Source organism: Mustela nivalis (assembly GCF_964662115.1).
Source record: "Mustela nivalis genome assembly, chromosome: 2".
NCBI classification, from domain to species: Eukaryota; Metazoa; Chordata; class Mammalia; order Carnivora; family Mustelidae; genus Mustela; species Mustela nivalis.
Window position 1 is genome coordinate 172,226,628 of NC_139021.1, and position 21,259 is coordinate 172,247,886.

General features: G+C 35.0%; 1 protein-coding gene across 3 annotated transcripts in view; it reads left to right on the forward strand.

The window, feature by feature from the left end:
• The window catches only part of ATRNL1 (attractin like 1), an 815,229-nt gene that overhangs the window by 231,222 nt on the left and 562,748 nt on the right, over positions 1-21,259 (forward strand). For all 3 annotated transcript variants that reach the window (XM_082721458.1, XM_082721457.1, XM_082721456.1), the window contains exon 20: positions 7,256-7,349. In XM_082721458.1, the coding sequence (XP_082577584.1) occupies positions 7,256-7,349 (94 nt within the window). The remainder of the gene's footprint in view (positions 1-7,255; positions 7,350-21,259) is intronic.

Here is a 21,259-nt window from a genome sequence, read left to right on the forward strand (position 1 = left end):
CTACGTGCTATCATCATGACCTACGTGCTACCATCATTCCAGTAAAGGTAATGTTCAGTAGGGACATTTGGATAATGTGTCTGCCAGATTTCTTCACTCTAAAGTTACGATATTATTCTTCAATGAAAAAAAAATATCTTTTAGGAGATACTTTGAGACTCTGTAGTATCTCAAAACTAGTCTACTAGTTTTATGATTTTTACCAAATGGTGATTTTCTATCATTCTTTCTATACTAATTATTAGGCTTTCTTTTGTGATGAAAAGCTTTCTCTTCTCTAGTTCATCTGTGTATTTTATTTATGTATTTATGTATCTGTTTATCTATCTATCATCTCTTTGTATCATACTCATCCATTTTTCATATACTCTTTATCATTCTTTGAGCATTTTCTTGTATTTTTGCCACCATCTAGTACTTTCCCTGCTCTAACTGAAAGCTGGCATTTCTTAAGCAGCCTTGGTTCCTTTAGTGGGCTCTTTGCTACAAAGACAATTTTATTTCTAGATCACTTCAACAGACAGAACTGGAGAATAAATAAATATCTGTGTACACACATTGCTTACATTTCTAACCATAGATGCTTATATATTCTTATACATGTACATAACTACACACATTGATATATAATTCTACATCCACCTATATTTTATACTAAAATCTGTGAGTGTAGGGGCATCTGGGTGGCTCAGTCAGTTAAGGGTCCAACTTTAGGCTTTGGCGCAGGTCATGATGTCAGGGTAGTGAGATTGAGCCCCACCTTGGGCTCCGTGCTGAACTAGAATCTGCTTGGGATTCTTTCCACCTCCCCCACTTTCCCCCTCTACTCTTCTCCTTGTTTGCACTCTTTCTCTAAAATAAAATAAATAAAATCTTAAAAAAAAGAAAACAACAACCCATAAGATTACACTAACACCTCATTTTCTGTCCCTTACTATAGGGTTCATTTTTATTCTTTCTACTGTCCAAATTTTTAAGCCGACTTTCACTATCCACAGTATATATTTTTAAATTTCCTCAATCTTAAAATGTACAGAAAGTAGTTTTGGAACTGCTAGGCCATACCCTCCACGAAAAGGAAGTCTACTAATTAGAATTTAGCATTTATACATTTATTTTTGTCTTCAGTATGAGGACATAGAGTCTGTAACTGTTTAAAAAGTACTTGTGTTCACTCTTTTTCTCTCCTTCAGTGTGGTTGTTAGTCATTTCAGTTGGGGCCATTCATTTATTTCTGTGTTTAGTCAGCTTTAGGCCACCTGTGCCCCACCAGTGTTGTTGATGTAATTTTTTTTTTTTTTTGAGTACGTGAAATAGTAACATGGTCCTCAAAGTCACGAATGTACAAAAAGCCAGTTTCCTCCTTGCCCCTCCCCCCCATCTTTTCATGACATTCTCACTCATGCCCGGTAAGTAACCTATCTCAAACCCATCTCTGGTTTCTCCTCCCTATGTTATTTTAAAAATTAAATATGTAGAAACATGAATATTTTCTTAGTTTTTTTTTTTTTTACACAAAGCATAACTTTTGTCATTTAATAATGTAACTTGGAAATCATTCCACATTACAGAGCTCTTCCTCATTGTTTTTATAACTACCTAGTACTACATTATGAAGTTATACTACAACTGTAAACATTTAGGTGAATTCCAGTAATTTCAAATATCAGTAATAGCATAGTGGAAACTTTTGTGTGCATGTATATTTCTGTACTCTAAGAAGTGTATCTTCAGGATAAATTCCTAGAAGGGAGCATGTGAGGTTAAGAGATAAACACATACATTGTATGCTAGTCATGGTTCTACCAGTCTGTACTCCCACTAGTAGTTTATGAGAGTACCTGTTTCCATATAGCTTTGTGAGCAGAAGATATTTTTATACTTTTTAACTTTTGTCTGATAGATGAAATTTTAATTTTTAGTTCTCTTATCATGTGTGAAATTAATATAATCTTTATACATTTAAGGACCATTTTTATATTTATGTGAATTATCTGTATTTTTTGCTCAATTTTCTGTTGAACAGTTTTCTCCAAATATGTATCTGTCCTTTGAAATTGCTTACGGTGGTTTTTTGTTTGTTTTGGCTGTGAAGTCTTTATATTTTAATCTCATCAAAATAATTACTCTTGAGTTAGAATACTTTTTCTTATACCGAGCCTATCCAAGTTACCTATGCATTCTGTTACTTGTGTCCTTTTGCTTTTTTACACTTAGATCACTAATGGTTTTCGAGTTTAATTTTGTGTATGGTGTGAGCTATAGATGTTAATTTACCTTTTCCATCACTTGTCCAATTGACATTTATTTTAAAAAATTTTGATCCATGATTTAATATACAAGCTTTTTAAATTCTAAAGTTTCAAATGTCTTATGGATTTTTTATTCTACTCTGCTGATCTGTTTGTCTCTTGATACTCCAGTATTACAACGTTTTATTATAGAGGGCTTATAAATGTTTTAATGTCTAGTAGGCTGGTTCTTTGTTTTTTAAGCTTTTCTTTTTTTAGTGTTTTCCTGGCTCTTCCTGCCTGTTTATTTTTTTATATGATGACCGTTATCAGTTTATCTATTCCCAGAAAAAACTTGGTATTTTTTTTCATTTCTTTGAAGCTGTTCCTCAAACGGGTATAATATGTGAGGCAAAAGATTAAAGAAGTAATGTGTATGAAAATACATCAGAAATAGTACAGTCATATATAGATACAAAATATTGTTATTATGTTACAAAATATAAAACACATTTTGTAACATAATACTCAACATTTTTTCAGATTCTTTGATTCATCATCTAATATCTATTCAAGGCAATTTTATAAAGTAATCTCATTGAAAACAATGCATATTCAAAATAGACACAATAAAGATTCAGTCACTTGGTATTTAAGAATTTGAACTTGAAGCAAGCAATAATATTTGTGAATAGCTTTTAATAATGTGTCATTCTTAAAAGTCTCATTTATAGCCCAGGTATTGGTATTTTGTTGTTTTTTTTAGATGAATGAGAAACAGATTAAATAAAGTATAAGAAGTCAATTCTAAAGGATTTATATACTTTAATGGTAGTCATTAGCAGCAGTCAAGAAACTAGCCAGTTAGAGTAAGAAAATAAAATATGACTGAAGGTTTACTCTTTTATCAAAGATATTGAAGCAAGATTAAAGTTACTCTTTTATAAAAGTAAACACAGGTTATTAGAAATTCAATTTTTAGAAGTTGAGTTAAAATTTAGTTTGGTGACATTTTTAATATTTTAATATTTTTAATATTTAATGTTTTTGCTTAACCTTTCTTCTATTAGGAAAAAAACTAATTGTTTTAAATATGATTTCAGTTTTTAAAATTAAACCAGAATGGAAAGCTGACAAATTATGTGATTGCAGGCTTGGTGATTATAGATCAGGGACTGCATGCTTTTTTTCTTCTAAAGGGTTAAATAGTAAATTTTGGTTTTTGTGGGCTACTTATGCTTGCTGCTGTTGCTGTCTCTGCATCTTCTGCCTCCTTCTCCTTCTCTCCACCTTCACCTCCTTCTCTTTCTTCACCATTCTTTAAATGTAAAAACCATTCTTAGCTTATGGACTGTACAATAACAGGAATTGGGCCAGATTTGGCCCCAGGGATATAGTTAGAATAGATGGTTAGAGTTTCTTCTCTCCATTTTTGAATATGTTGAACAGCTTTCGACTATAAAATATAAATCTTAAAGTCCTGTTGGCACTTTATGACTTTCTAACCTATCACTGAAATCCTTGAAACAGTGCCATGTGCTTGAAGGTTCCAGTTACTTAAGTTCTGGATCCTTATTTGTCACTTTTTTTTTTTTAAAGATTTATTTAATTATTTATTTGAGAGAGAGAGCACACAAGCAGAGGGAGGGCTGGAGGGGCAGAGGGAGACGAAGAGAGAATCCTCAAGCAGGCTCCCTGGCGAGCACAGAGTCTGTTGAGTGGTTCTATCCTAGGACCCTGAGATCATGACCTGAGTTGAAATCCAGAGTTGGACGCTCAACTGACTGGGCCATCCAGGCATTCCTTCTTTGCCATCTTAATTACAGTTCTAAAGCAGTGCCTTATACCCCCATCCCATTCTGTAAATACTGGATTTAGGGCTGAATAACGGAGTTTTACTACTTACTCTTTATTTAGGCAAGTACAGGGGTCAAATATCCTGACTTAAAGTAATCCCTGTAAGTCCGATTGATGGCCCATTTTTAATTATGAGAACTATCAGTTTTTCAGTAGAAAAAAAAAATCATACTCTCTCAACAGGGACATGGCAATAGTTAGAATTCTTGCATTAAAAAAAAAAAAGATTTTATTTATTTATCTGACAGACAGAGATCATAGGTAGGCAAAGAGAGAGGAGGAAGCAGGAGGAAGCCCAGGACCCTGGGATCATGACTTGAGCTGAAGGCAGGGGCTTTAACCCACTGAGCCACCCAGGCACCCCTAGTTCTAGCATTTTTGATGAGAAAATTCAGATTGCTAAGATGATGTTGGTATCAGCATTTCATGTTTATTTATATAAAAAAGAAGCAGCTATATTCTGTTTCCCTTCTTTCATAAACCATACATCAGTGAAAATTTGGGTTTAGAGTTGTAAGTAAAAATGTAAGTTTGAATAGAATTTTAGATCAGCTATTTGAACATTTGCCTTTGTCAGAATTCTTACTCCCTTGAAATATAATGTATAGCAGATCTAGTAAATATCAAGTATAATACACTAGATGTATACAGTGCATATTAAATGGACACGATTTCCTAATTTCCAGAAATTATTGTTATAGGTATTCAACAGATAGTAAGGATCTAGCAATGGAAGGGACTTTGACACATAAGCTGACTTAGAAACAAGTCCCACCAATGCTGACTACCTTTTTTGGTTTCATGTTTCTATATATACAACTTGTTAGAATAACCCTTAGAGCATCTTTATTTTTTCTATCCTTATTGTTCAGTCTTGGCTATAAGTTAATATTGCAACTTTATACTGTAGGGGAACAGAAATAACATGTGACCACAAAATGTCCCTTCAGTGTATGTCTAGGCTATAAAATCATCATCATATAAAATTTGCCAAACAGGAGGCCACTGTATGATGATTTCATAGGTGCTTATTCAGCATAAAAAGATAACCTCAGATGCTGACAACAGAGTAATTTCAACACTTTCATGAAGTGTAAATTTTAAACAATTGAATTTGAAATACATTTGTGCCATTTTAACCTGACATACAGAACCGCAAGGGAATTCTCTCAAAATTGGCTTACATTAAAAGGCATTTTAACACAATTTTTTTTGGTCTCAGGAATTATTAAAGCTACTATACAATGATAATTCTTCAAAGGAACTCTGCAAACATAACTCTTATTTAGTTCTGCCATAAAGGGTAAATAAAATGTTTATTTAAGTTTTAAAATATTAATATGCATCATTATTTTTAGTGAAGTTCTGACTATGAGACAATATTAATATGAACCTCTGCAAGTTAATATTAAGATATCATGGTATATTCATTTACTATTTATGAAATTACATGTTATCAATATATCTTAGAGTCCCGTAGATTCATTTCTGTAATTCTCACACCGTGTGTTTCCATAGTTAATTCTACAAGCTTAAAGGAAAACTATGCTGATTTATTTAAATATTCTTTAGGAAGAAAAAAGTAGTACTTTTATGTAGAACTTTCTTTTAGCCAGAAAACCACGTTCTTAAGAATCTATCTAGTACCAAAACTTACTTTATATGTGTGTTTATTTACTTTATATTAATCATCTATATTTTTCAAAGCAAATAATCATAAACAATTAGCAAGATGCTTAGTTTCTAGAGTATTTTTTAAAAAAATTATTTATTTATTTGACAGAGAGAGAGATCATAAGGAGGCAGAGAGGCAGGCAGAGGGAAAGGGACAAGCAGACTTCCTGTTGAGCAGGGAGCCCGATGTGGGGCTCGATTGCAGGACCTTGAGATCATGACCTGAGCCGAAGGCAGAAGCTTAACCCATTGAACCATTCAGGTTCCCCTGTTCTAGAGTATTTTATATTTTGATCAAAACTCACTTATTTTTACATGTATATGTGAACCAAGAAAAAAACCACATTGTTTCATTTATATCAGAGAGTGGTTTAACTAGCTGGAGGTGTGTAGGACATGATCGATCTCACTGAAGTTTTTGGAAGAGCTAGTAGCATGGTTGACCTGGTCTCTTTAGGCTGTCTCATGATTGGCCAAACGCATTGTAGCCTAGAAATAACTGATGGTAGATCAGATATGTGACTGTATGATTATGACATGTGTTATGTTATGTATTATGATATGTGACATATGATTGTGACTGACACAATACAGTGTCAGTGTGTGACACTGACATATGTCAATGACATATGCTGTCCCACCGAATACAGTGGTTATCACAATATAAGAGAGATTGTGCAGATATAAGAGAGATTGTGCATGCTGAAATAGAACTTACCAGTTGTTTGGATGGTGGACACAATAAGTATGGAGTTTGTGTCCCAAATAATTGGAATGTTACTCTTTAACAAGGAATGCAAAATAATAAAATGAAATGAGTCCCCTGTTTGTTTCAGTTAATATTGTGGAATATTAAAACTGAGAGTGATCTCAGAAGCAAGATAAGATTATTTGGGGCAATAAAGAGGCATGCTTTATTTACATGATTTATAGCTATATTTTTATTATTTTTGGCAATGTAATAGTAGTAGAAATAATAGCTTTATTTATTAAGTGCTCGATATGTGTTAGGTATTTAAAAATATGTGATATCATTTAATCTTCACATCAGTACTAAGAGCGAAACATCATCATCATCATCATCATTATTATTATCTTTTGCAGATGAATAAACTAAGGCAGAGAAGTTACATAAATTGCCCAAGGTAGCTGGTGATTACAGATGTACATTTTGAATCTAAGCCTTTGATTCCAAAATTCTTAAGCTCTTTGAAATTCATTTGCTTAACTAGAGATGGAGAGGAGCCCAAAGAAGAATGCAATAATACTTGGATCCATACTTAACTTCAGGATACCCCAAAGTCTTTAAAGAGTTTCACAAAATTTTTCAATAAGTGAATTTACTTCCCTTTAATAAAAAAATAACTTATGAGGTAACTCTAGTTTTTGGATGGACAGGGGAAAATACATGGTATAAAAATAAAGCCCTAAATGAAATGTGATGGATGTTTGTGATGGAGAATATTCAGTGTCATTTTCGTTTTGACTTACAGCTTGTACATGCAGCGGCCATGCAAATATTTGTCACATGCACACAGGAAAATGTTTCTGCACAACAAAAGGAATCAAAGGTGATCAATGCCAACTGTAAGTAAAAATGACTTTTAGAACTTTTTGTAGATTGAACTTTTGCTATAAACTAATTGTTATAGGCTTTCCTTTTTTAAGGTTAGTGTTGTGCTAGTTAAGCAACCCATATTATTGTAAACTAGGTTTACTTGCATTTTATCAATTATCATAAAAAACCTAAGCCTTTTAAAAATGGTAGTTTTGCGGGGGCTTTAAAAGAACCCATAGAATATCTTTGCTTTGGTATCTCTCTAAAAAAAGAAACATTCTTAATTTTTTTGAAAAATGCATACATTAAATTTTCATTATATTTTTATGATTTTCCTCCATAGCCTGTTAAGTAAAAAATCGTATTTCTTGCCTTTTTTTGAATCTGTCATTATTAATTATAATTGTAGTTATTTATGCTTTTTAAGTGGTTCCTTATACTTCTTTTTCACTCTTTCACTAAACATGAACCCACCTTTTTTACTCGCTTTCAATATTTGTTTAAAGTGTTTTATTTATTTATTTGACACACAGAGAGAGATAGTGAGAGAGAGAGTATAAGCAGGGGTGTGGAAGGCAGGCAGAGGGAGAGGGAGAATCAGGCTTCTCGCTGAGCAGGGAGCCCGATGTGGGGCTTGATTTCGAACCCAAGGCAGATGCTTAATGACTGAGCCACCCAGGCGCCCTGCTTTCAGTAGTTTTGTGAATGATTTTTGTCTTCTTATAATTTAATTGTTATTCTCAAGATTTATTCTCCCCCTCAAGAAAATAACCCTAAAAAGCAGTTGTCTCATGGTATCTAAACATTCATTTTTTCTAACTTATATATGACATATAATATTAAAATAATTTTTGTTTCGGAGTTGTCTATATGCACCTATATTAGGTATAAATTAGGTATAAATGTACTGTATTGGACACAAATCATCAACTCTATAATAACTATAAAATTATGAAAAAATAAGAAAGGGTGAATACCAACTTTTGTATCAACACGAATGGAACTGGAGGAGATTATGCTGAGTGAAATAAGTCAAGCAGAGAAAGTCATTTATCATATGGTTTCACTTACTTGTGGAGCATAAGGAATAGCATGGAGGACATTAGGAAAAGGAAAAGAAAAAATGAAGGGGGGGAATTAAAGGGAGAGAAGAACCATGAGAGGCTATGGACTCTGGGAAACAAACTGAGGGTTCTGGGGGTTATGAGTGAGCCTGGTGATGTGTATTAGGGAGGGCACGTATCACATGGAGCGCTGGGTGTTATACACAAACAATGAATCATGGAACACTACATCAAAAACTAATGGTGTACTGTAGGGTGGCAAATAAATGCATAAATAAACAAATAAGCAAAATAGCAGGTATTTCTCTTAATTTTTATCTGGACCATATGTATTATGAAGCATTAGGCACATTAGTACTTTCCACATGCATTTGTATTTTATTCATTTATATTTTTTCACTTTAATTTCAAAATAAAGAACATTTTCCATGGGAAAAAAATAAAACTTTTATATCCAGAGAAGTCTGTTAACCATGGAAAATGATCAGTTTATTTCTTTTTGTTTAAAACAAATATAGTATTTGCTGTAGAATTATTTTAAGCATTTCAAGTTAGAATAACATATCTTTGACTAGCCACTGAGGTGTCATAGGTTTTCAAGTTCAGAGAAAGTGAACAGACTAGTTTTTATTTCTTCTCCATAGCTTCTAAACTTAAAAAAAGGAAGTGAAAGCACAAGATCTTAGGGAAATTCCTATTAAGGAAAGCTGTTTTTGTCTCAATACCAATGGATTTAAATCAGAGTTCTGTGTTCTAAGACAGAAGATACTTCTAATATTTCACTGAATACAAAATTCATAAGTAGGGCCACCTTCTTGGGTGTGTGTCTAGAAGGGCATTGTGCTTGGTTTAATGTACTGCTATCACCATCTTGAAATTCTTAATAAATTTTTAGCAAGAGCCTTACATTTTTATTTTGTACTTCTTCTTGCCTCCCTCTGCCACAAATTATGTATCAGGTCCTGGACATAGAGAAGAAATATTCTATTTTTGTTCTAAGATTCGATTAAAGCATCAAATAAAACTGACATCTTTAATTTGTACTGTATTTTTACTTAAATGATATAACCATCTATAATAATTTGTGATGTGGTATTTTAGTAAGATGCTTTTGTCTCCAGATTAGTGAGAGCAGTATTTTAATTCATTGAAATCATGGGATTATCACTTTAGAAATACAAAGTAACAGGATTTGGCATATATATGAAATAGTAGAAAAATAAATTATATAGTTCTGAATGATGAAAGTACAATTTGCCTTAGTTCTTATTTATGATTTTTGTAAGCAAGGGAAAAATTGGAATACTAATTTGTACAGTACTGTGTATATAGCCTTTCTAGATAGAATTATATTCATTATTTTTTCTTTGTTTTATTTATTTGGCTTTTGAGTGCAGGGCACTGAAAATAGGATCATCATTCTTAAAGCAATTATTTTCAACAGTGTGCTTATACTAAAAAAAAAAACACTCTTATTAGGAAGCAAAGCTAGTCATTCAAATCGCCAAATAATTATTAAGTTAATGCTTATACTATTAATGAAGATGAATATCACATAGTTTTTGCTGAAAGTATCTTTCAGGCTAACAGTGGAGACACCAGCCAAAATGTAATATACTAATTTGCTGTTTCAGTGATTTGAAATGCTTGGGAACCTTTCCCTTTTCACAGGACGATTTTTGTTTGACTTTAAATTTATAGTTGGACATCACATCTTGTGTATTTATACGTCCTCAAACTAAAATTTTATAACCTCTTCCAACTAAAATGCATTCTCTTCCAATATGTTAATGTGTTCCTTGCATTATCTGTGCACTCGCCTGTAACCTTTGCTAGAATGAAATTCTCTGGGGACCATGTCATCTGTACCACAGTGTAAGTGTTTAGTAAATTTATACTGGAATGGAATGAAGAACATTTTGCTGGGGTACTGAAAAGGCAGGATTAATTACCTTGGAGGGATCAGGAAAGTTTGAGAAGAGGATACTTGAGCTGGAACTTGAAGGAGGAGGTGAAATATTCTGGGTGGAGAATATAGTAAACAGGAGAAACTTTATCAGTAAAACAAGGGAGTGAAAATGAAGAAGGTTATAGCATTTCAAGCTTTTGCTCAAGGACACAGACAGCTGGCAAGAACATTGCTCTGACCCCTACAATGAAAGAAACAAGAGCTGGGAAAACTGAAAATCCATGACTTTTCTGGAAATCACTGCAGAACCGAGACTACAGGGTAAACAAATAGCCAAAAGTCTGAAGGGAAACCAGAGCTTTCCAGGAGACATGAGACAGGAACACTGGCTTACCTGCAGTGAAACGAACTGGAAACGTAGAAGACTTGAGCTGAGGTGGTTGATAGACTGCTGTTGTAGTTTGGACGGGCAGTAGAGTGTAGAGCTCTTGGTGGGGGTCCACAGGGATTGGGGTCCCCCAAGGGCTCTTTCTAGAATTTTTTCCCCATGCACCCCACCAGTTGCTCAAGGAAGAAAATGGAGAATATTTCAAGAATGCATTTCCTGTGATGTAAGCTGGGGGAGGGGAATAGCAGAAGCAGACAGGGTGAACAGGGCTTCAGTAATGGGGCCAAAATGTTCATTCAAAGGAGCACTGCATTATTTGCCTTGCCAGGGTTCTGGCTCTGACCTAAACCACAACTGGAACTCAGAAATGGTCACTTAAAACATTATTTAATGGAGATATGAACTGTAAGATAAATATGTAATGATATGTAAATGATATGTAAAGATAAATATGTAATTCTCTACGACACTTGTTTACTTTTGAGGAGTAACATGCTGACTTCAAAGAAAACACAATATATTATTTTTGTAACATGTATCAGTTTTACAGTGTGAAGGTCATGCATATTTGCATTCTGTGAAATGCAGTGTCTCTCACTCACTCAAATTCCTGTTCAATGTAATAGTGTAAGGAAGGTGAGTAGTTAATTTTTTTTTCTTCAGCCTTATAACAACCGTTGTGATAGAAACTAGTGTTCTTCAGTGGGAGATAATTTATTTTAATAAAATAAAAATGGTAAAAGAAGTTTTGATAAAATGTTGTGGCAGATACTTACGATATATCTTGCTAATAACTCCCTTGGCTGTCATACTTCCACCAAAGCTGTAGGGACAGTTTCCTATCCTTTCCAGGGTTCCACATAAAGTAGGAGAATCTTTGTTCCTCTTTCAGTTCCAGAGATACTTATTTCTGCCCAGTGCAACCAGGAAATATAGTTTATGCCAAAATGGGTCTTCCTCCACCAATGAAGGGTGAGCGTTTATCCTGCATTTCCCATTGTGTCACAGTGCTTCCTGAGATGACTACCCTCGGCAAGCACCCCCATCCTACCTTGGCATCTGCTACTGAGATAATTCCAGCTAAAGAGTTGCTCCTGAAAGTGGCTCTTGGTAACACGCCTTCATCAGGGGATCTTATTGTTAGAAGACTTACCAGGGGCAGTAAGCACTATGTAATGCTAACGGTAAGTGTGATAGTGGTTATCCTGGTGTACTATAGGATGATTATTGAGAATATAACTGTGTTTGGTAGACTGAAATATAGGCTGGAGGAGAAGTGCTGGTTTGTGCAGCAACCTTAGCACTTGAAAGTCTTGGCAGGGTGGATCATAACTATGACCGTGGATTTGGCTGGCTTTTATTAACTGTCATAAAGCCTTAAAGAAAGAGACTTCCATCAACTCAGGGCATCCTGTGAATATCACTTGGTCTTCATGACAGCATTTGATGAACCTTAACTTCGATAGCTATAGAGAGCAGAGTATGTTGAATTTATGCCTGGGATTTAATTACTAGTTCGGCTGGCTACAAATGAAACTGAAAGATGAGCCTTGACAGGTTACCCATGCTAGAGTCACTGCCTGGTGAGAACGAGTGGGAGTTTGAGGCATACAGGGGGGACACTTCTAAGTGTGACCTCAGAGTCTTGAATCCTAGATTCATTCCCCGGAAAACTCCTGGGTAGAAGTAGTAATCTTCTGTCATTTGATAGAGTAAGGTCACTTCCCTTTCCCTGGCAACAATGCAAAGATTTCACCTGATGTTTATGTTTCATAAGAAGATGTTTGTCTTCTTCCAGAGTGCACCCTGCCTCCATTTATTGTCTCCAGATCAGTAACAAGTGTCAGGTCTCAGTGTGGCATGATTGGGAAGACACAGTCTCTGCTGTAGATAGGTAAGAGATAGCTTGCCACTGAAAAAGTTGCAGGGCCTGAGCAATATGCAGAGGCAGGAACCAGCAGTGGATATATGAGAGGGTTTGGGATTAGGGAGTGTGAAATCTAAGGCTGGAGAAGGGAGAATTTATTGATGATATCATATCACTCTCCTATGATCCAGGATTTCATGCCTTAGTGATACACCTGTAGTTGCTGATGGTTTTTTAAAATGTGAGCATGCTGATTGCCTGTAGTATATAGGTGGGGAGATGCTGTAACTATCGAGGAAATGTTGAGCATTGGAGTCAGGAAACTCAGGAAGTTGGATATGTTGGAATACAAATATTACATAATATCTGGTAGACTATTAATTGATTCTGTTTTCTTGGAGGTTTTCCAGAGCACTTTCTTCATTAAGACAATAAAGAGTACAGTTGTAAGGGGAACTCTGGAGTCTTTGAAACTCAGTGGTGGCTGTTGTCTGTAGGTCATGGTAGATAAGAGAAAATATTACCTGTCAGTTGGGTTCCCTAGTATCAGCGTGGTTATGTTAGGATTCCAAAATCGTAAAGGATGGGTGGTTGTACCTAACTCTTAATTACCTTGACAGTTAACAAGACCAGATGGCTAACAGAATGTGTTAGTTGGCAAGAATTTGTGGTAATGCCTAAGTGAGTTCTGAGGGATGAACTAATTTGGCAACCAAGTAGATTATTGTTTGACTTAAATTACCAGAAAAAGAAAAAAAATCATGAACCAGTTAGCAGAAGGTTGGTGTCAGCTGTCCCAATGGAAAATTGTGAATCTTCACTCTTAGGCTTCCAGTCTGAAATGCTGGTTCCCAGCACCCATCAAATAAAGTAAAAGAAGCACCTGTACCATCTCATCGATATACACAATAAATACTTCTCCACTGTTTCTCCAAAGGGACCTCAACTCATTTAGTAGATAATTGGTCATGGGAAAAGGCACAAAGATACTTCTGAGGGGCTTTGGATAAGGTATATGAATTGGTATCAAGCACCAAAATATCATTAATTTATTTGCTTAAAAAATCTTTTCAATATTGCTACCATGTATCTGAGGAAGTTGTGTTAGTTCTTCTTAAGACACCATTGACAATTTTTATCTTAACTGCAAGTGACGAAAAAAACCCAAAAACATGTTTCTGGATTGGCCCTCGATTAGACCTTTTCTAATCTACTACTTTTTTTTTTTGTTCTGTTGTGTTAGTTCCCACACGGTGCACCATTAGTTTTTGTGCGTGGAGCACTGGGTGTTATACACAAACAATGAATCATGGAACACCACATTGAAAACTAACTACTTCTGATTACCAGAAAATATCTGAATTCCAACAAGTCAGTAAAGTGTTCTTATGTCTTATAGACAGTAAATGTGAAGGTCAAAGTATTTTGGTTGGGCAGAGGAAAACATTATTAGGTCAATGATTCTCAATGGGGATGGAATAATGTTCTCTAGAACTTTATGGATTTTCATAATTAATAATCTTGAAAAGTAAGGAGTGCTCCTGGCATTTAGAGATGAAGAGTCATAGCCTCTTTGTAAAAATGGGAACTTATGGGGACTAGGTAATAAATTGAATTTTGGTATAAATCTATTTAATTGATTATATTGGGTCTGCAGACTCACTCTGTGGTAATTTTCCCTGTCTCTAAGTGCATAATTGGAATGGGTATATGTCCCTCTTGTAGAACTGCATATTATTTTTGATCTGTGAGAAATGAGCTGTTAAGGCAGAAAGGGCCAAGTGGAAGAAGTCTCTGAAACTCCTTTCATTCACTCTGAACTCAATCAAGATAGTAAATCAGAAACTGGAGATCTCATGCCAAGACAGATAACAGGCTGTTGAAATGGAGAAAATGAGGAAGTATTATATTTTAAGTATGAGCTGATCTTTGAGTGGTTAAAATATGGACAAGATTATGATGAAATGCCACGGAAAATATATTTTCCGTCTTGAAGCCCATCACATGTCAAGGCATTCATTCAGTTTTTGATATTTAAAAAGACTTTGGAAACTATATCATTTCATTGATTTTAGGAAATAGATGACAGATTGGAAAAAGATACAGTAATATTAGAGCAAAAGGAGTTAGACTGTAGGCTTCTGGGAGCATTTTATGAGTCCCATGTTGAAAAACAATTGTCAGCCCCCAAGTAAATAATTTTAATGTGTGATTTCTACCACAAAGATTTTATGCTGGTGCTACAAATTAAAAAAATATGTTGGCTAGAAATAATATAACTTTAATCACTTTATTAATGAAATACAATGCTGTTAATAAGTTGATATGACTAATAATATTTGGTTCTTAGTCTACTAAAAGGAGTCTCAGATATTTTCTAGACATATGGTGTACTCAAAGATGTGTATTGTACATAGCTGTGATGCAATTTCCTGACATGATGAACACATTTTTGTTAAGTTCTAATCAGAATTGTATATGCTATATTTTCAAGTCACATGGTTGCATTTCTAGAAAATTCAGTGTATGTTGTAAACATGCAAAGCTACTCTGCATTTATATGTAAAATGGATGTAAGTTCTAGATTCAAATAATTATGAACAAAAAAATCCTGTTCATGGTTCAAAAAGCCATGTTGTTCAAAAGTTACACGGGTTTTGGATCAATTATTTTTTGTTGTTTTGTGGAGTTGCCTTGTACTCAGGATGTCTATAATCCTTGGCATCCTTTTTAGCCCTTTTTTTTTTTTTTTTTTTTTAATTTATTTTTTATTTTCAGCATAACAGTATTCATTATTTTTCACCACACCCAGTGCTCCATGCAATTCGTGCCCTTTATAATACCCACCACCTAGTACCCCAAACTCCCACCCCCCACCCCTTCAAAATCCTCAGATTGTTTTTCAGAGTCCATAGTCTCTCATGGTTCACCTCCCCTTCCAATTTCCCCCAACTCCCTTCTCCTCTCTAACTCCCCATGTCCTCCATGCTATTTGTTATGCTCCACAAATAAGTGAAACAAGATGGGATTGGGAGGGAGACAAACCATAAGTGACTCTTAATCTTTTTAGCCCTTTTAGTAAGTTCTATTAGAAATCCATAATTATTGGGGCACCTTGGTGGCTCAGTCAGTTAAGCATCTGTCTTTGGCCCAGGTCGTGATCCCGGGGTTCTGGGTTTGAGTCCCTTATCAGGCTCCCTGCTCAGCTGGGAGTCTGCTTCTCCTTCTGCCTGCCACTCTCAGTGCTTGAGCCCACTCTCTGTCAAATAAATAAAAAAAAATCTTTTTTTAAAAAAGATTTTATTTATTTAACAGAGAGAGAGATCACAAGTAGGCAGAGAGAGAGAGGGAGAAGCAGTCTCCCCACTGAGCAGAGAGATCGATGTGGGGCTCAATCCCAGGACCCCGAGCTGAAGGCAGAGGCCCTAACCTACTGAGCCACCCAGGCACCCCCCAAAACATCTTTAAAAAAAAAAAGAGAAATCCATAATTATGGAGATAACTAATTGTTACCCTAAAATTTATCTCCACTGAGAACCAGTTACCTCATCAGTTTGTGTTTTTTTTAGCCAAAGAACTTTGTTATTTCATTTATTCCACATCAGATCTTAGAGCAATTTATTGACTACTTGAGAAGGTTGTATATATTGATAGGATTGTTAGATACCATGTTGGTAGATTAATGAAAATGAATGGGTTTGTCCAGAATCATATTTTATTTTTTCCCACAATAAATTGAAGACTAAATTTCTCAAAAACATTTGGGATTATAAAATAATTATATGAGATATAGGTCACTATTACTAAGCAGGATCTTTTAATTTAATAAATTAATCCATAATTGAATATTCTTTTCTCTTCCTTATAAACTTTTCACTGATTATGGCTTTTTTATAGCTCTTATGTTAGGCTCAAGATACTAGTTCTCAAAATTAGTGTGAAAAAGAAATCTTTGGAAATATAGTGACTTGAATTCTAGCTTGGGGACCCAAATTTTGCTTTACTACAAAAGGTGACTGTGAAGTAATAGTCCTTTATGTACTTTGGGAAATATTCCCTTAGGAGGATAGTCTTCTGAGTACTTTTTCCTCCCCAGTTTACCTTTAGGCCAGTGATGTCTAAGATTATTACCTATTTTTTCATATTTTTCTATTTTGTTATATCTAGTCTTTTTTTTTTTTTTTTTGTGGGAAAGAGGCAGAGGAAGATGTCAATGCCTTTTCCATTTCAGGAAGATCAAACTTGTGCCTTCTTTTTTAGACTAGTTTCTGGCACATAACAGGGACTTTGTAAAATAAATATCTTAGGATTTTTGTTTTTCCCGATTTCTCTTGTCACTTTTAAAAGTCTTCTGTATTGGGAATGAGGAAGTACAGTACCTATTTCATCACTGTGCCCTAATCTCCGTTGTTATTACACAAAAAAATACAAAGGAATCATTTGCTGTACAACCTGCCTTTTTATACTATATCAATTTGCATATCGATTATCAGCTTCATAAACAAGATTGGATAAACAGATGGTAAATACAGTCTTCACATACTAATGCTAAATATTGCTTATGTTTTCCACCTCATTTTTGCCCATTGTAGTCACAAGTATAGTTCGACTTAATGGTTTATCTGTGCCGATGAGCCACGCAGCCTTAATACCTATGAAATAAGATATTTGAGGAACACCTATGCTTGCTTTATTTCAGAAACATTCTGTCAGTGAGATACCATAAAGACATAAATCTCAGCATATCAGTTGAGCAAACAGGTTGCTAATTCAGTTTAATCTTGCCCCATGTGAAAACAGATTTAATACTATCTACCTCCAATTCTCCAGGAAGGTGCTCTCCTGGTAAGAAGTCCAGCGTAAGTAAAAAATACCCCTGGTGTCAAGAATATGTTTGGGTTCTTTTGGAATATGTCTTCCTGCATTTAAAACTTTTGGATTTGTAGGAACACACTTCCAAATCTGTTAGCTTTGCAATTCGTCTTTCTTAGCCCCAGAACTGCACTAGATAGTATTTCATTTAGTTATCAATTGTGAAAACTTTCTAAACACAGCTAGGCTGTTTTCTAGTTACTGTTAGTTAGGTTGGAGGTCATGTAATTGGGTTCTGACCAATAAACATTAAATAATGTCCATCATTCCAGGCCTGGTCCCTAAAAAGTTATGTGCCACACATCCTCTTTGCCCCCATTCAGTAGTACAGTGAAGAGGAGGACGAGGACCTGAACGATCACGGAGCTCATGAACATCTCCGTTCCGGAAGACTGCATGAAGCCAGATGTCTTCCCCAACTCCTCCTCTCCATACCGGACTGTGTCTTAAGTTACAATCAGACATTTATTGTGGAGAAGTACTGAGATTTCAGAGTTTTTTTTTTTTTTTTTTAGTAGTAGTTAGCATACCCTTCCATGAGTAATTATTGTTCCTTTGGCACTTTACTTGGCATCCTTAATTAAAGCACTTTCATTTGAATTACCTTAAATGAAAGGTATTGATTAAGTGTGTCTTCTGGTATTAGTTTAGTGAATTATCTGTGGGGTGTTTGGGTCAATTTGTTCTTTTATCCACATTCATCTCTTATAGCCTTTGCATACTTTCCATTTCTTTTATTAGAGCTATTCTCATTGGAGGCTGTCTCTTAGGAGACTAGCATAGTCCTTGATCTCCAGTTTGATTATTACATTGATATAAGACATAGCAGAGTTACGTGGTTTTAATTCTAGATGGTCAGAATAATTCTAGATGGTGTGTAGGTTATACTAATTGTAAGTAATTGGAATTGGAAACAATTACAGAAAGAAACAGACTTAAATACCAAAGGAAAAAAAATGTACTTTAAACTTTCAATTTGTTTTGGTCATTCTATATTTATTATTAAAAATTATGTTAACATATCAGAGGATGAAATAGTCTCCTAGTATATTCCAATGTAATCTTCTGTGAAGAATTAAAGTACAGTAAATTTCAACATTTTAATGTAGAACATATATCTGGTGTATGTGTAGATGTTTTATCAAAATATGGATGCATTTCAAATCATGTGCATTTTAAGATGAATTACCGCTATATACTGCTGTGCCAGTTTGATTCATTTCTGGCGGCCTCAGTGCAACACTCGTACTTCTAGGAAAAAAGATAGATGATTGAAAATATTCCAGTGTAATCTGTTTCTCAAATAATTGTCTTTTGGTCTTGCTTTGACATTTACAGGTACAAATATAATGTCCTTTATTTTTATGTTTTTACTTTTCTTCATCGTCATTACTGTCGTCATACTTAACATATATTGAACTCCGCCAAATTCCTATCTCTGGGCCAGGTACTTGTATTTAATTCCTACAATAATTTTGTAAAGTGGGTAGTATTATTATCCCCGTTTTACTCTTAAGGGCACGGTAACTTACAAAAGTTAGTTTGTCCAAGGTCACACTTTAATTACTGTTAGAGTAGAACTTCCATCTAGGTTTCTCTAACTAAAATAACAGTGTTCTTTACTTACTATATACCCATCATTTAAAAAATTTGTAAAAGATTTAATTATTTATTTTAGAGTGAGAAAGCATGCATGTACATGCACACAGGAGCTGGGAGGGGGTGCAGAGGGAGAGGATCTCAAGCAGATGCCCTGCTGAGCCTGGAGCCTGGCCTGGGTCTTGATCCCATGACCCTGAGATTACGACCTGAGCTGAAATCAAGAGTTGGTTGCTTAATTCACTGAGCCACCCTGGCACGCCCCCCCCCCCATCATTTCCTTATTAAGGTTAATTGGCAAAAGAGAATTGAGGCTCTATTTCTGGATTTGTTGAAAAATATATGAATACTATTTGTGACTTATTAAATGACAGTTTTAATATAAAATATTTAGTAATTAATTAAAATTAAGTATTGTTTAGATAACCAAATTATTAATACTGTTTTTTCCCTAGGGAAAGAATTATATAATGTAGAGATTGATTTTATTCTTCAGAGACTTATGCTCTAACTAATCTAAGTTTCAGATTAATCACTCTTCAGTTTACATTTTTTTAATGTGAAATACTTTGTAATTTATCAGTAATTTCAATTTTTATTTTATTTTAATCCATTATCTTTAGCCTTTGCCCCTTAATTTTAAAGACATTGAATTAGTATTTTTTTAATCTTTTCATTGACTGATTTTGTCAATGTGGATATTTTTTGATGGACTTTAGCCTTTTTTTTTAACGATTTTATTTTATCTATCTAGCTAGCTAGCTATCTACCTATCTTACCTATTCTATTTATTTGTCAGAGACAGAGAGAAAGAGCACACACAAGCAGGGGAATGGCAGGCAGAGGGAGTAGCAGGCTCCCTGTTGAGCAAGGAGCCTGATGCCGGGCTTGATCCAAGGACCCTGGGATCATGACCTGAGCTAAAGGCAGGCACTTAACTGACTGAGCCACCCAGGCGTCCTTAATGGATTTTAGTTTTTAGGGCAGGTTTTGGTTCACAACAATATTGAACAGAGGTACAGACATTTCCCACATACCCCTTATGTAACACATAGCTCTCTCCATTATCAATACCTTTTACCAGGCTGGTACGTTTATTATAATTTATGAACATACACTGACACATCATTAAAACCCAAAGTCCCAGAGTGCCTGGGTGGAACAGTCCTTTGAGTGTCTGACTCTTGATCTTGGCTCAGGCTATCGTCTCAGGTCTTGGGATCAAGCCCCGCATTGGTCTCTGCTCAGTTTGGAGTCTGCTTGTCCCTCCCCTTCGGCTCCTCCCCACCTCCCACATATACTTTCTCTCAAATAAAATAAAATAAAATGACCCAAATCCAAGTTGACATTAGGGTTCACTCTTGGTCTTGTACATCCTGTAGGCTTTGGCAAATGTATAAATGACTGTACCCACCAGTATAGTATCAGAGTAGTTTCAATGCCCTGAAAATTCCCTGTGCCTCCACTATTCGTTTGTCTCCCCTAACTCCTTGCAAGCACTAATCTTTTATCGTTTCCATAGTTTTGCTTTTTACAGAATGTGATGTAGTTGAACTCATACAATATGTAGAGTTCTCAGATTGGTTTCTTTCACTTAATAATAGACATTAAAGTTTCCTCCATGTATTTTCATGGCTTAATAGCTCATTTCTTTTTAACGCTGAATAGTATTTCATTGTCGGGATGTGTCATAGTTTATTTGTCCACTCACCTGCTTACTGAAGGACATCTTGATTGCTTCCAAATTTTAGCAGATATGAATAAAGTCATGGTAATTATTTATTTTCACTTTTCTCTGTGGACATAAATGTTCACCTTCTTTGGGTCAATACTAAGGAGAACAGGTGCTGGGTCATATGTTGTCAGTATGTTTAATTTTGTAAGAAACTACGAGAATGTCTTTGAATGTGGCTGTACCATTTTGCATTCCCATCAGCAATGACTGAGGGTTCCTGTTGCTCCATATTCCACTACTTACGAGCGTCTGGTGCTGGTGTTCTGGATTTTGCCTGTTCAAAATTGTGTGTGGTTGTTACACACAAAAGTCAATACACACAGTGTGTGTATCTTGTTGTTTTACTTTGAGTGTCCCTGATGACATAGGACGTACAGCATCTTTTTGTGTGCTTATTTGCTAGATCTTAGTTGTGTATATTCTTTGGTGTGGGGTCTTTGGCCCATGTTTTAATTAGGTTATTTGTTTTCTTATTATTGAGTTTTAAGAGTTCTTCATATATTTT